The sequence below is a fragment of the Miniopterus schreibersii genome (assembly GCF_964146895.1).
Source record: "Miniopterus schreibersii genome assembly, chromosome: X".
Lineage (NCBI taxonomy): Eukaryota > Metazoa > Chordata > Mammalia > Chiroptera > Miniopteridae > Miniopterus > Miniopterus schreibersii.
This window is the reverse complement of record NC_138104.1, coordinates 62,919,419-62,934,719: the sequence shown is the minus strand read 5'-3', so window position 1 is coordinate 62,934,719 and position 15,301 is coordinate 62,919,419. Positions and strand designations below refer to the sequence as shown.

Genomic DNA, 15,301 nt, shown 5'->3' with positions numbered 1-15,301 from the left:
GGGGGAGTGGGCCTGAGCTGGGAGCTCCCACCAGCATGGTTGTCCTCTGGAGTTCTGGGACTGCTTTTATGGGGACTGGGGTTGGGTGGGGTGGAGGAAGGTGGATGAGGGGTCCAATGCTTAGGCAGGAGCAGCTCCACTGTGCTGAGCTGCCTGGAGGAGGTGGTCCCACAGGCCCAACCCAGGGTTGGAGGCTGGAGAGGAGGGTGGAGGATATTGGCTGCTTTGACCCAAGCGTTTCCTGGAGGCCATTCCCGCTCCCAGACCCCTCATTCCGCGGGCCTCCTGCCTGGAATCACTTAAGATCTCCACTAGCTGTTGCCCAACACCGCCCTTGGGGTGTTGAGGCCAAATCTGGAAGGGGGCCGCGGGTTTCCCACTGGTCCAGCCAGATCCCCCCGAGGGCTCTGGACCCAGCGCTGGGCAGGGGCAGCGAAGTTGCAGTTCCTGGTGGTAGTGGCACACGCGGGGCAGTGGGGGCGGGGGATCGAGGAGCAGCTGAGCCTGGGACACAGAGCAGCTGCTGTCTGTCCATCTGACTCCGCGGACAGTAGGATGGACAGCTGGGTGCACCCAGGCTGGGCCCTCACGCCCTCCTGCCCCCTTCCCCTCAGCAGAAAAAGTGGTTGTCCTGGGCGGGCCTGATTCCAGTCTGAGCAGCAAGGGCAGATGCATCTCGGCAGCCCGTATCCCAGGTTCTTACCCCTCCCAGGCAAGGAAATGGATGGAAGGCCATGGAGGGGCTAGAACCGGCACTCTCTCTGCCCAAGGTGACCTGGGGCCAGTAGCAGGACTGGGGGTGGAGGGCAGCAGCCAGGGCCCTGTTTACCGCCCCACCCACCAACCCCCATCCCCAGGCATTCCCTGAGTGTGTAGTGGGCATAGGTGCCTGGTGGATAATGGTACCCATTAGCACCCTCATCCTTGGATACTGAGGCCCAGTCGTGAGGGCAGTGTAGGGTGGGTGTGCAGTGGAAAGAAGAGTTGCTGTTGTCTGGCGAGTCTCTAGGCCCCATCCCTGGGGCGGGACCACAGTCTATGGCAGGACCTGGGGAGCGCGGGAAGTGGGGGACAGGAGCTCAGCTGGTTTCAGCTCTGACTTTCCCTCCCCGGGATGGACCCTGGCTCTACACTTGTTAGATGTGATCAGTGGGCTAATTTTATCCCTCTCGGGCTCAGCAAGAACAAGGTTGTGGAGTGCTTAGTTCTACCGAGACGCTCTGGCGACAAGGAGGCCAGTCCTGGAGCGGTGGGGTGGGGAAACGTGGTGGCCTCGGTCTGGAAGGGGTGCGGTGGCCCCTTCTTGTTCCAAAGGGGCTGAGATCAGTATGCTCAGGGCCACCAGGGTCCGGAAGAGGAAAAAGTGTCATGGTAAAATTATAGTATAAATTCCTCCTTGTGCTTGTTCTTTGTTTTCTTCACCTATGTTCCTATCATTCCTGAAATCCACGGGTTCTAGCAGAGTGAATGACATAAAGCAGGTCCCTAGAAAATATTGCTGAAATCATTTTAAAACCAGGCATGCAACTCTTCCTTTGCAGACCACTAGGGAGAACAGAAAGTCAGGGATCTAAAAACCTCTGGAGTCTCCTCTTCAACTTATTAGAATTTCAGAACTTTTTTCCCACTGTGGTTCAAATCAGCACCTACCCTATCTAGGTACTAGCTGTTAGACAGCAGAGATTTGCTGGGGGAACTTGTAACCCCTGTCAGCTGCTCTGCTTCTGTGATGTGGCAGGGAGCTGCTGGCTGCCTCTTTAGACATGAAAAGGCCCTGGAGGAAAGCATATGCTCATAAAAATTATGGGATTCCACAGCTTTGAAATCTAATGATCTAGAGTGACCAAACACAGATTGGGGTCCTAGGGCTACTGGGGGAGGGACTGAGGGGCAGGCGACTTTGGGTGAGAGAGCCTGGGGCCAGGCATCAGGACACAGTAATTAGTCTCAGTGAGAGGAGATGAGGAGGCTGGCATCCTGAGGATGTCTGCATTGAGTCAGGAGAGAACCAGACAATAGCCAAGAGCTGGGTGGTAAACCAGCCTCTCTTAAAGGAAATTAGTCCCCTTTCTTTACCTCTCCTTTGCCCAGTGTGTGGTCATAGGGAGATGGACTTTATTTGTGCCTCTTGGGTTTCTGGGAAGTGAAAGGGCAATAGGTGGGACCAGCTTTCCAAGGCCAAGGCTGCATGAAGGTCTGGAGTGCTTGGGAAGAGACAATACCAAAAGTATGTCAGTTGGAAATAAGAGTAATCATGAAAAGATGGGGTATACTAAAAGTCAGACTTGGCTCATCAGATTTTATTTTTGCTTGGAGCTGTTCCTGCTGACACTTATGGAAATGATATCACTAGGTAGTTGTTGAATGAAGTGGGCAACTCATTGCCTGCTTGGGTTAGTTTTCCTCATCTGTAAAATGAGGGGTTTGGTCTGGACTCAAAGTCAGTTACCTGCTCTGTCATTGATGAACTGTGTGAACCTGCAGTCCTTTCCTATCTCTAGGCCTTAGTTTCCCCAGTTCAGTGTAATGAAGAGTATAGAACTGGGAGACTTGAAGTTTACTCCCAGCTTTGTCATTGTTATAGGTCTCTTCTGTATTGCCATGAATGTCTCTGTTGCTGTCTGGCTATGTAATCCATTACAGCAGTCCCTTCAGGTTCCCCCATTAGTAACAAGGGAGAGGAAAGGGGGCTTGAACTGAATTATTGCTAGGTTTTTGCTAATTTTCAACATGGCATGTTTGTAACAAGATGGTGGCCTTGGCAGGGCCTCCACTCCAACTCAGCCACTAATCATGTTCTCATTCTGTGAACTAACTACTTTTCTACTTCAGAGCTACCTTAAAAATCCAGTCCTGAACAGTCCACTCAATTTCAAACCCCTACGTAGCTCATTTTAAAATTGCTCTCACAGAGAGTATAGATCCTGGCAAAAATTTGATTTGATATGAGATTTCAGTTCTGAAACGAAACTTCCTGCTGTTAACCAGCTTAAAACTATTTCACTCTTGTGGGCAACTTACATGCCAAAGCTAGATTTTTAGATGTTTATTTTGTTCCAAACCTTTTGAGGATTTAATGTACCAGGTCTCAAGCTCCCAAATTTTGTTCATTTTCCTAGACTTGACTATGGATTCATAAGAGGCTGCATCCTACCCTAAACATTAATACTGTGCTGCTTTCGCCAACCAATATTCTCTCCATAATCCCACAAACACACATGCACATGCGTGGAAGAATTGACACCCCACCATGTTATGTGACACCTGATAGGGCAGATTTGGGACCTGTGAATGACTTTTCTTCATCTGGAGAGAAGTGAGTTGTAGCCAGATTCTTAAGCACTATTCACACCATGTGCAACAAAGGAGACCCTGCAGAACTGTCCACAAGTGACTTGGTGGGCGGGGGGGGGGGGGGGGCAGGGAAGAATGGAAGCCAGTGGTCTCTTCTGGGAATTACAAGGCTCCTAGGGCCCAGATTCTCCTTTTCCACTGCTGTTTGAGCTGATAGGATAGTAATTAGGCCCCTTCCTACCCAAAGAGCTGAGAAACCAGTGTGTTTTCCTTTGAGGAATTGATAAGAGCTGAACTGGGACCAGTGGAGAGGCATCAGGACTTCAATGAGGCCATCGGAGGCCAACAGTGCCCCAGCTGCCTATTTGTGATGGAAAAACTCATGGGTAGGGCTTACTATCTTTGAAGCCCCCAAGGGGAAATCTCATCCTCCTGTCCCTGGCTTAGGTTGGCAAGTTACTGTTAGCTCCAAATGACAGGTAAGGATGCCTGGCAAGAAGATGAGAAAAAGTTGAGGAAATAGGAACACAAAAGATCAAGGCCCAGAATAGGGAGAAAGGGACATAAAGACACTGAGTGAGGAAAGAGGTTGAGCTCCTAATGAGGTGAATTTTGCTAGCTGGACACAGCCTCGCTGGGAATGCTCTTCAGCAAGACTGTTGCCCAGAGTCTGGGCATAGGGGTAGAATCATCTGACACCTATTTTAGAGGGATGAAGGTATAGTTCAGAGTTTACCTTTCCTGGCATCTTTAATGCCCATTAATCAGAGTGGCCCAGGATGCATAGCATGGGGGACACATTGGTTGGTAAAGGCTAGCAGGGTTTCAACTTCTTGAAAGAAACTTTCCAATCCTTTGTGTAGCTGCTGCATCTACCTTTTGGGGATCTAAGTTGGGAATGGGATTTCCCTAAAACAGTCCTTTCTCTGGCCTAGCCCTGGTGAAAATATTGACCTGTCATGAATAATGATAGAAGAGTTGGTACTTCACCATATTGAGTTGCCTCTCCCCATATCATGCCATCTCCCTGTCACCAGTGCTCCTCTACCTGCTGAGATGAAAGGGACTTCTTCATATTTTGACAGATGGATACAAGGATGGGGAACTTGGGAGGGCCTGCAGGTTAATGCATTGGCCTGGGAAATCTGTAAAAATAAGTGAGTGCTGTTTAAGGCCCCTCCCCTACATGATATTCTACTCTTCCAGTCTATGATTATATAAGCTTGACCCAAAAGGTGAGATGTGGCTCAGCCTGAGATGAGTGTGACTGATGCTACTATTAGGGGTGGGCTAGGCCAAGGTAAGGCTGATTGGCTCAAGCTCTGGGTCCCTCCTTTCTTTAAGCACCCATTTGTCTATGACAGTCATAAAAAGGAATAGAGAGGGAAGAGAAATGAGGAGGAAATAGAGGGGGGAAAAGAAGGAAGGAAAGAAAGAGGCAGACTGTTAACCAACCAACCGTATGATGGGGAGACTTATTTGTACACTTATAAACAAACAGCACCCACAGTTCTTGGGAAGTCACAGACTCTGAGGCTAAACAAGTCTCATTGTTCCATTTTACCTCTGCCTTTCCTCCAGCACCCTCCACCAGTGGCTCCTAAGGTCAGATGGCAAGGAGCTCCTCAGCATACAGAGGCTTGGGTCTTCCCATCAGGCTCCTGGGGACACAGTAGCACCTTTGACAGTTGCTTCTAGTGGGTGACTAACAGGCTGGGGCCACGATGTCCCATGCCCCTCCTCCCCCAGGGGTTAGAAAGTATAGGGAGAGGTTCCAAAGGCCAGGGGGTGATCCTAGGCTTTCCTAGATCATGGGAAGAGAAGAACCCTGGCAAGTTTAAAGGCATTCATGAAGAGAATTTGGTTAATAAATTTGGAACGCCTGGAGCTTTGGCTCCAAAGGGATGGTCAGGTGGCTGAAATGCTGTGTGCATAGGTTTGGGAACAAGTGTGCTGGTGGCAAAAATGTAAATGCTGAGCAGGGTGGGGTGAAGGAAAGGGGTTGAAGAGCACACAATGACAAGAAAGAGGCCTTAGATTGGTTCCTCAGGGGTGAGGGAGCCCGGCAGCAGCTCCCCACTGGGGTCTGGGTCAGGGGCCAACATCTTGTCCTTGCTGGAATCCCTTTGTTCTTTCTTGAACATCCTTTGATGCATCAGAGGGACAAAGAAGAGGATTACAGCTCCAATTATTGGGGGCACACCAGCAAAGTAGAAGGCCACATGGTAGTCCCCAAAACAATTGCGGAGGAGGCCTGAAATAGTTAAGAGAGAAAAGTCAAGCTCAGCTTTGCCCTACTGCCCAAAGGTGCTCTCTACCTCTTCTAGGGGCCGTCACAATACCTATTCAGAGAATTTTGGCCTGAACTACCTTGACCTAAGGAGCCTCTCAATTGAAATACTTCTTCTTGTAAGAAATTAACCTCTATTACAAAAGCAAGTGAGTCCTCTGAGGTACTGGGGCTGCAGGCCCTTGAGGCTGATGCTCATTATGAAAGAAGCTAATGAAACTTCTCATAAAGTTCTCTATTTGTGACTTTCATGAAGCTACAGCTAACTCCTAGTCACTCCTAGGTATGGAGTTAATTTAAAAGAGGGAAGCTAATTTAAGAGAACTCCACAAAATATGACCAAGCCTTGTCTTGGTTCACAGTGATATATCCTCCCACACCCAATTTAGGCTAGAGTGTTCTTATGGAACAATTCAGCCGATTTCCTATTTGCCCTTTCTCTTAAGTTCTCATTTTGCCCTAAGAGGAGGCTGTATGTGCGTCTTTCCTTCAAGTTATGGATATGGTTGGTCCCTCTGGGTTCCTCTAAGTTACAAATACCATGGATGTGTTTGGCATGGGATACTAGGCCTCCTCTGCTCACCTTCAGAAGCTAATGTGAGCCATCTCGTAGGAGGAATAAGCCCAGAAGCACTACTGAGTAAAGGCAAGTAGGCTCTTGGTCTGCTTAGGAGGTGAGCAAACTGAAAAGAGATGTGGATTCTGTGACCCACCTTTAGGATCAGGGGCTGGATAGAGGCTCCCCTCACCCAGTGGGTAGTGTGGCTCTAGCACAAAGGCCTGAGTGGAAGCTTTTGCCACTGTTACACAACATGACCAGTGACCTTAAAACATCTTGCTCACAGTTTGTGTTCAAGGAATATTTGTTGAGTTGGCCCAGTTGGCCAGCCTAGGAAAAGCTAGCCTATTAATTAATCCTAAAGAAAGGAAATAAAGTTTTCTCTTTCCATTGGTTTTCCTTGTTTTCTATGTTTCCTGGGGTACCAACAATGCCCTTTTTAGAGAGTGGAGAAACTGGGTGTGCTGAAAGACAGCAAGCCAACACTTTGCCTGATGTCTGCTGGAAGTGACCCTCACTGACCCAGTACTGGGATGCGGCCTTAATCAAATATCTTCTACAGGCTCAGTTCAGAAGCCAGAAGAGGAGGAGGGGAATGTCTCTAAGTCTTGATAAAACCAGGGCCCTCTTTCTCTTTTCCTCTGCCTAGCTACCTTGCAAATAATTACCTGCCTGTGAAGAGAAAAAGGGATACTAGATCGATGGAGTGGTCAAGAAGGCCAAACCTGCCCAGCCAGCTTGGCTCAGCGGTTGAGCATTGACCTATGAACCAGGAGATCGCAGTTTGATTCTTGATCAGGGCACATGGCCGGGTTGCAGGCTCAACCCCCAATAGGGAGCATGCAGGAGGCAGCCAATCGATGACTCATCATTGATGTTTCTATCTCTCTCTCCCTCTCCCTTCCTCTCTCTGAAATCAATAAAAAAAAAAAAATATTAAAAAAAGGAGGTCAAACCCATTTTTCTCTCTATCCTCTTGGAATCATCCATGCTATCTACAACAAAACTCTACTGCCAGGCAGAGAAAGACGAATATCACATACTCTCACTTATACGTGGAATCTAAAGAACATAATAAACTGATAAACAAAATAGATTCAGTGACATACATAGAAGCATGGAACAGACTGACGAATCTCAGAGGGAAGGTGGGGGTGGGTGGGTAGGGATAGATTAACCAAAGAATTTACATGCATATATGCATAACCCATGGACACAGACAATAGTGTGGTGAAGGCCTGGGGCAGGGAGTGGGTGCAGGGTGAAAGGGGTAAATGGGGAAAAAATGAGACATCTGTAATATGTTCAACAAGGTAAATAAATAAAAAAACCCAACTCCACTGAAACAGATATACAGCCATGAAAAGCTTATTCCCCAAAATGAATCCATGCATATACATGTGCTTTTCTTTCACCAATGGTGGTAAGGGGTTTCTTGTACTCTGACAAGGCTGCTTAAACAGAGAATAAAAGGAAAGGGAACTTTAAGTAGAAGTACTCAGGAAAGATAGGGTCCAGGGAAGACACGACTCCCCCACTCACACCCTCCATTCACACCCTCTTTGTAATATCAGCCTCACCTGCAATGGGGGGCCCAGCAATCATTGGTAAGGCCATCATGCCCAGGAGGTAGCCAATGGCCTGTGAGGCCTGCATTGGGCCCACCAGTTCAAATGCGATGGGGGCCATGATGGTGATGAAGAAGCCATCGCAAAGGCCCAGGAAGAGGCAGACAACGATGAGGCCTCCAAATCCCCTGCACAGGGGAATCATCATGGACATCAGGCCCAAGAGCAGGAAGGAGATGACCTAGAGAAGCAAGGGCCGGAGGTCGGTCATGTTATGCTTGCCAGTAAAGACCACAGAGCAAATCACACCTCCTTTCTCAGGGCCTCATTCCTACCATTTATAAAATGGGGCAACAGGTATCAATAGAGAGAGCAGTTGGACTAAATAGTTACTTAGGCCCTTCCTAAGTCCTACATTAAAGGATTCAGTTTTTTTGTTTTAGTTTTTTTGTTTTAAATATATCTTTATTGATTTCAGAGATAGGAAAGGAGAGGGAGAGAGAGAAATAGAAACATCAATGATGAGAGAGTCATTGATCAAGCCCACAACCCGGGCATGTGCCCTGACTGGGAATCAAACCCCAGTCGCCTGGATCCTAGGTCACCACTCAACTGCTGAGCCACGCCCAGCTGGGCAGAGGATTCAGTTTTTAAGAGAGCTCTTATTTAACTGTGAGTCTATGTTGTTGCTGTCAGTGGGGTTGTCAGGTTCATCAGTTGGTTTTTAGAGAGGATAAGAAATGTCCTGGCCATGTCATCTGAGGAAATCTCTCTGTTGAGGGACTTTTCAACTTTGCCCAGACTGTTTTGGAATATTTAGGCAGAATCTAGGAATAAGAAACCAGATACCCCAGCTTCTTCTCTACTGTACAACTGTAAGATAAAACCAGACCTACCTATCAACATCCACGCCATAATGGTATGGCAATTGAGAGTTAATACCATTATATAACACAAAGGACCCCATTAACTGATTTTAATCAACTTTAATTACTACCTGTTATATCTAGCTGCCTCTTAGCATCCTCAATGAGGCACTGCCAAGGTTTGGAAATTAAAAATCCCTCTTGGAACTAAGAGTCAGGCCTCAAGAACTGACCCAAAGCAAGGATGATCTGCAGGTTGTCACCATTTCCTTTCCAGCAGGCTGTCTAGAGGCTTGACACCAGGCACATGTGCCTGTCTTCTCCAACAGTAGAAACTACAGGATCTAGTGGATGGCTCTTCAGAACACCTGGAGCTATGTACACACTCCTTTCCTCTCCCAGTCCTGTACCCAGAAAAAGGGGGGCAAATTCCTGTGATGAAGTATCTTAAGTAACTCAAGAAAAAGAACTTTATCCATTGTCTTGTGCGCTCAGCCTGGGATACCAGCAGAATGAGTCTGGGCAAGTAACTTTCCCTCTCTGGGCGTCAGTTCCTCATTTATGAAATGGGGGAGCTGGACTACAAGTTGATTGTTTCAGCTACAGCATTCTAAGATTGTTTTATATTATTCTAAGTGGTAAAAGTGAGTCAAGTAAGAGTGGAAAGGGAGAGAGAGTGTTGGGTGGATAGAGGAAGTGGTGAGCAGAAGCACTGGCCCTAAGCCTAGTTCTGCTTCTGACTAGCTAATACCTCTGCCTCCATTGGAACTCCCTCTGCACAATAGAAGTCAAAAGCTGCTCGGGCTCTACCTCTCTCCTAGGGACTGTGGTGAGAACTGAGCTATATGGCTAGGCAGGGCTACTGCCTCTCATCAAGATAAAGTCTAGGCCCAGTGCTAGATTACCCTGATTTTCACTACCCTTTGGCATCTTAGAGCTGCTGATACTGACAGGAAAGACACACAGGGGTGGCATGTTGAAGAGGCTGGGAAAGCCACATACTCTCATGTAAAAATCTACCCAGATAAGGCACTTGCTGATATTTACAGAGGGATTCAAAATTTCATAATTGGTTTATCTCAGTTATAAGCTTTTGGTTTGACCTTGGTCAAGTCACTTATCATCTCTGGGACTTGGCTATGCCTTCTATCTTTTAGAGTAAAGTGGAATATGAGAAGAGCATTACATAAGAGTTCAGCTCTGCCACTACTGTCTGTCTAAGTCTTTCCCTCAGTTTCTCCATCAGTATAAAGAGAGATTGCACTGGATGAATCATAAGGGCACCCCTAGTTCTGACAAAGCAGATTCACCAGTTCTTGCAAACCTAACACAAGAGTTAAGTACAACAGGCAACCTTGTCCAAGACATCTGAGGGTATTTAGGAAAACACTTGGGGCTGTGAGAAGACAGAGAAGTCCATGCTGTGAGTGTAGTTAGGGCCCCTTGGAAGTGATTTTTAGGGCTTCCTTAGGAGAGTCAGAACTCAACCACTTCCTGATGGATTATTTGTGATCACATATTTTCTGGAACTGCCATCACCCCTCCACAGGGTTTCACACTTGGGCACCTTCTAGTAAACCCAGCTGCAAAAGCAAAAAACATGAACAAGGTCAGAAAGGCAATATTGCTGTCAGGCAGACAAAGACAGACAGCTTGAGAGGTAGTCTGTATTCAAACCATACCAGAGCCCTGTTCACACAGAAAGTAGCCTCTTGAACATTCATGAGGCTACTGGTCATAATATAAGGCTACTGGTGTCACTATCAGAAGGATTAAAACTTTGCATGGCTGTAACATTTTTTTGACTTCCCAAAGCTTGGTCACACCTATATTTCTTTAATCATCACCTGTGAGGTGAGATAGGAAAAGCAAGAATTATTCTCATTGAACGAATGAAGAAAGTGAAGGAGAGTGATCTGGCCTTTTCTGGTACATTTTTGGTGTGTCAATCAAGAGGGTGGTATTTAGGCCATCACTGGGTAGTTCAGTTGGTTAGAGTGTTGTCCTGATACACCAAGGTTATGGGTTCGATCCCCGGTCAGGGCACATATAAGAATCAACCAATGAATATACACATAAGTGGAACAACAAATCAATCTCTCTCTCTCTCTCCTAAAAATCAATCAATAAATTAAAAAAATAAGGATGGCATTTAACAGCCAGGGCTTGGTACCAAGTAGCTCTGGAAGTATAAGAGGTGACGGGCCTGGGCCTGGACCTGGGCCTAGAGGAGAGAGGCACTGGGCCACAGGGTGTTACAGATGCCCAAGACCCTCCAAGAGAGTGTAGGGTAGTCATGAGATCTCTCCTCACTGGGGGCAGTATCTAACTCCTGGCCTCGCTTTCCCTCTTTCAGATGGAAGAGCCATTACTAATAAAAACTTTCCTTGAAAATGTTCTTAGAGGTTCCATTTATACTACTCTCATTGGATCCTTACTCTATGTTTTTTTTATCCTCACCTGAGGACATCTTTTTCCATTGCTTTCCAGAGAGAGTGGAAGGGAGAGAGAAAGACAGAGAGAGAGAGAGAGAAACATCGATGTGAGAAAGACACATAGATTGGTTGCCTCCCACACACCCTGACTGGGGTGAGCCTGCAACGGAGGTGCAAGCACTTGGCCGGAATTGAACCCAGGACCTTTCAGTCTGCGGGCCAATGCTCGAACCACTGAGAAAAACCAGCCAGGGCCCTCAGTTCATCTTGATGGAGGCAGAACAAGGATGACTGTATTCCTTTGAAAGCAAGGAAAACTGAGGCTCAGAGAATTTTACTGACTTCCCCATGTTGCACAACAAACTAGTGTCAGAGCTGAGGACGAGGGCACAGCAATGACACAATCTACCATTCTTTCCTAAAATGTGAGGATAGCCCAGCCAGCATGACTCAGTGGTTGAGCACTGACCTATGATCCAAAAGATCTCGGTTCAATTCCTGATCAGGGCACATGCCTGGGTTTCGGGCTCTATCCCCAGCAGGGGCCATGCAGGAGGCAGCTAATCAATGACTCTCATCATTCCCTTCCTCTCTCTGAAATCAATAAAGACATATTTTTAAAAAATAGTTGTGGGAGTAACCTAGCGTCTGTGGCAAAGTGTTCTCCACAGTGGACAAGGTAGCCACACTCACCTGCAAGTAGATCTTCTTAAGTCCAGGAATGGAGTCACTGACACGGCCTGACACAAGGCGCCCAAGGCCTGAGGTAGCCCCAATACACACCAACAGCACCCAGGTCTGCTTGATTTCCAAGAACTCCTCTTCCACATACTTCATCTGAAAAGTATAGCACCAGATCCCCCAGGACAGGAGAAAGAAGAGGAGCTGACTGGTTAAATGTGGGCATATCCAGAACCCTTAACTGCTTACTTGTCTGGTCCAGGGCAAGAATGTTCTCCCTTGTAGCCCTAGGTCTGGGGCAAATCCCCTGGCTGCTTCCAAGAGCTTAAAAGGTTGCATGTCCCCTGGCTCTCTAGATTCTGGGCTTTTGAACAACAGCTGAGGGGACTGGGTATCTAAAATCCCCTTCCAAGGCCTGGCAGGACAGAATACAGCCTTAACAACTGAGAAAACCCAATGATTCTTTTCCAATCTCCCCATTCCTTGACCCCGAACTGATAGACTGGGGAAACAGCAGGTCACTAGGGGAGAAGGATCCACCAACTTTCAGGTAATACTTCTAAGAGTGTGTTTTAAAAAACACGAGGTCGCCCAGCCGAGCGTGGCTCAGCGATTGAGCATCGACCTAGGATCCAGGCGATCAGGGTTCGATTTCTGGTCAGGGCACATGCCCGGGGTGCGGGCTTGATCCCCAGTTGGGGGTGTGCAGGAGGCAGCCGATCAATGACTCTCTCATCATTCACGTTTCTATCTCTCTATCCCTCTCCTTTCCTCTCTCTGAAATCAATAAAGATATGTAAAAAAAAAAAACAAAACCATGAGGTCTATGGAAGATAAATTGACTACAACTGACAGTTCGTTGGCCATATAAATTGGGTGGATGCTGGTTAAACGAAGCTGAAGGATTTATTTACTGCAGGATTATTTTAATACCTTTAAAAGATTGCAACATAATATGAAGCTAAAGAGATCTAATATATGCTATTCCTTAACAAAATTATTTGACCAGAAAGACCAACATTCCATAGAACACATTTTTAGAAAACCCTATCCTTGAGTCATCTAAGCCAGTCCCCTGCATCTCAGTGATGCTTATCTTCTCCTGAAAATCTATCTGGACTTATCAGCAGGAGAAACCACAGATATAGGCCTTCTCCTAAAGAATTCCCCCTATTTCCCACTGAGATCTTCCCTCAACCTGTGGTCTTTCCCACTATGAGTCTCCGCAACTACTGTTTGTCTTTTTTCCCCAAAGGTCTCAATTCCACCCTTTCAATGTCCTCCACCCCTACCCTCTGCACTTCAAGTAGGTTAAGGGCAGATTCTTGGGGTGAGATAGAATGTGCCCATCATAGTATTCCTCACCAGGTGTACATAGGGAACGAAGTAGCCGAGGGCAGCAGCAGCAATCCCAAAGGCCCAGATGCGGTAGGTACGCTGGCGGAACACTCGCATGTTGAAGTACTTCCTGAGTTGAGCCAGAAAGCGTTGGCACAGGGTGTGGACACCTCTCTTGCTTGGGGTGTCTTGAGAGCTGGGCAGGAGGGGCCGGTAGGTGAGGGAAAGCAGCGTAAGAATAAACATGAAGGTACTTAGCACCTGGAAGGTTTGGGCGAGCTTTATCTTAGCACCCAGCATTTTGATGAGAAGAGGGAAGGATATGGAGAAGATGCTACTCCCAGCAGACACTACGCCATTGGCCAGACCCAGGCGGCGTTGGAAGTAGTGGCCCAGGATGACGAGAGATGGCTGAAAGGCGAAGGAACAGCCACAACCAAAGAGAATCCCATAGGTGAAGTAACGCAGGCTTAGTGAGCTGTGGGAGAGACACCAAGAGCTATCCTCAGCAGCCTGACCAGCAAATCCACCAGCCCTTTTCCCTTCACCCTCCTGAGACCTGAATCCCCCCGCCATTAACCCACAGCCCCACTTAACCTCTGACCCTCAGAACAGACAAAGAACAGGACCTTCTGATCCCCACTTTGCAGATAGGGAGACAGAGGCTCATAGATGTAAAGTAATTTACCCAAGGTAGTATTACAGGATTAGAAAAGCTTGGACTTGACTCCAGGTCTGTGAGATTCTATTTTAAGTTATAGTACCCAATCAAAAACTACTGTTCAAAACAAAGTCAGAACCAACCTACACAAAGGCTGGATGAAGTGCTACAAGGAGTAAGTCAGTGACTTAGAACAGTTTCACCTACTGCTCACCTAGACAGCATGGTAGGCTGGTAGTCATAGCTTTATCCCTAGTAACAGCAAAGGTCTGCAAGGAGCCAAGATCCTGGAAGGTTGAGACCCTCCATAGGACTCTTCAGTGTCTTTCTCCATGCTCAGAGCCCTTAATATTTCAGAGAATGGCTGGTGGCCTCCTGAGAGACAGCCCATTCCCAACCATGCCCAAAATCTGAATATCCCAAGACCCTTTAGTCCAGGCCCTAGATGATCTCCGTGGGGATCCTGAGGTAAAAAGCCCCTTTAACTTTCAGAGCCTGGCTACGGTTGCTAGACATGGTATGGATTAGCTTCCCAGAGTAGCCTGGCTGCTTGATGGGAAATGGAGCCTCAAAAAAGTTATGGGTCTCCTACCTGGCCAGCGTGGCTCAGTGGTTGAACCTTGGCCTATAATCTGGGAGATCATAGTTCGATTCCTGGTCAGGCCACATGCCCCAGTTGCAGGCTCAATCCCCAGTGTGGGGTGTGCAGGAGGCACCCAATCAATGACTCTCTTTCATCATCGATGTTTCTATCTATCTCTCCCTCTACCTCCCTCTCTCTGAAATCAATAAAAACATATTTTAAAAAACGTTATGGGTCTCACAAAGTAAGACATGCTCTGGCTTAAAATTCTTAGGCCATGTGGTGGCCATAAGCCTCTGTAACACAAGGCAAAGTAGTCAGCAGGGAAAAGGCCATATGAAGGTTGGCTTGGCCAGCCATCTGCTCCCCCAAAATACTGGTACAACCTAGTGAAGAATCTTGTGTGTGTGTGTTTTTAAATATGTTTTTATTGATTTCAGAGAGAGGAAGGGAGAGGGATAGAGAGACAGAAACATCAATGATGAGAGAGTCATTGATTGGCTGCCTCCTGCATGCCCCCTACTGGGGATCAAGCCCACAACCCTGGCATATGCCCTGACCAGGAATCGAACCATGACCTCCTGGTTCATAGGTCAATGCTAAACCACTGAGCCACTCCAGCCAGGCTTGTGTGTGTGTTTTTTAAGCCTCCATACATTTTGCAATAGTGTCTATCTGACCATTTAATTACCTAATACTCTCCACGGTCAGGCAGTTCCTCCCCATTGATGTCAGTTCTCATACTCAAGGATTGGGCTTATGCTGCAGAGATGATAGGGTGCTAGCATGCATGATTCCAACCACAGCTATCATTACCAATGTTTTCCATCTGCTTGCATTCACTGGATATGAGCAAGGGCTTTGGTTTCAAAAGGGTTGCCTCCACTTGGAACACATAGCTAAGCCAACTACTCCTTTTCTGTAAGATTCCTTGGGGCCTGCTCCCATGAGATTCTAAGGATTCATTGGGATGGCCTGGGCCAGGGATCTTGTCTAAGGAACAGGAGTTAGACCTTCAGAACGAGG

General features: G+C 47.3%; 1 protein-coding gene across 2 annotated transcripts in view; it reads right to left on the bottom strand.

Annotated features, from left to right (window-relative positions):
- Window positions 1-2,279: 2,279 nt before the first annotated feature.
- The window catches only part of SLC16A2 (solute carrier family 16 member 2), a 129,666-nt gene continuing 116,644 nt past the window's right edge, over window positions 2,280-15,301 (bottom strand). Inside the window, exons 3-6 of one of the 2 annotated variants that reach the window (XM_081126504.1) lie at window positions 13,059-13,509; window positions 11,706-11,849; window positions 7,724-7,952; window positions 2,280-5,548 (exon numbers count right to left, since the gene is read on the bottom strand). In XM_081126504.1, the coding sequence (XP_080982630.1) occupies window positions 5,328-5,548; window positions 7,724-7,952; window positions 11,706-11,849; window positions 13,059-13,509 (1,045 nt within the window). In that variant the 3' untranslated portion in view covers window positions 2,280-5,327. The remainder of the gene's footprint in view (window positions 5,549-7,723; window positions 7,953-11,705; window positions 11,850-13,058; window positions 13,510-15,301) is intronic. The other variant, XM_081126505.1, reaches the window with a different exon arrangement.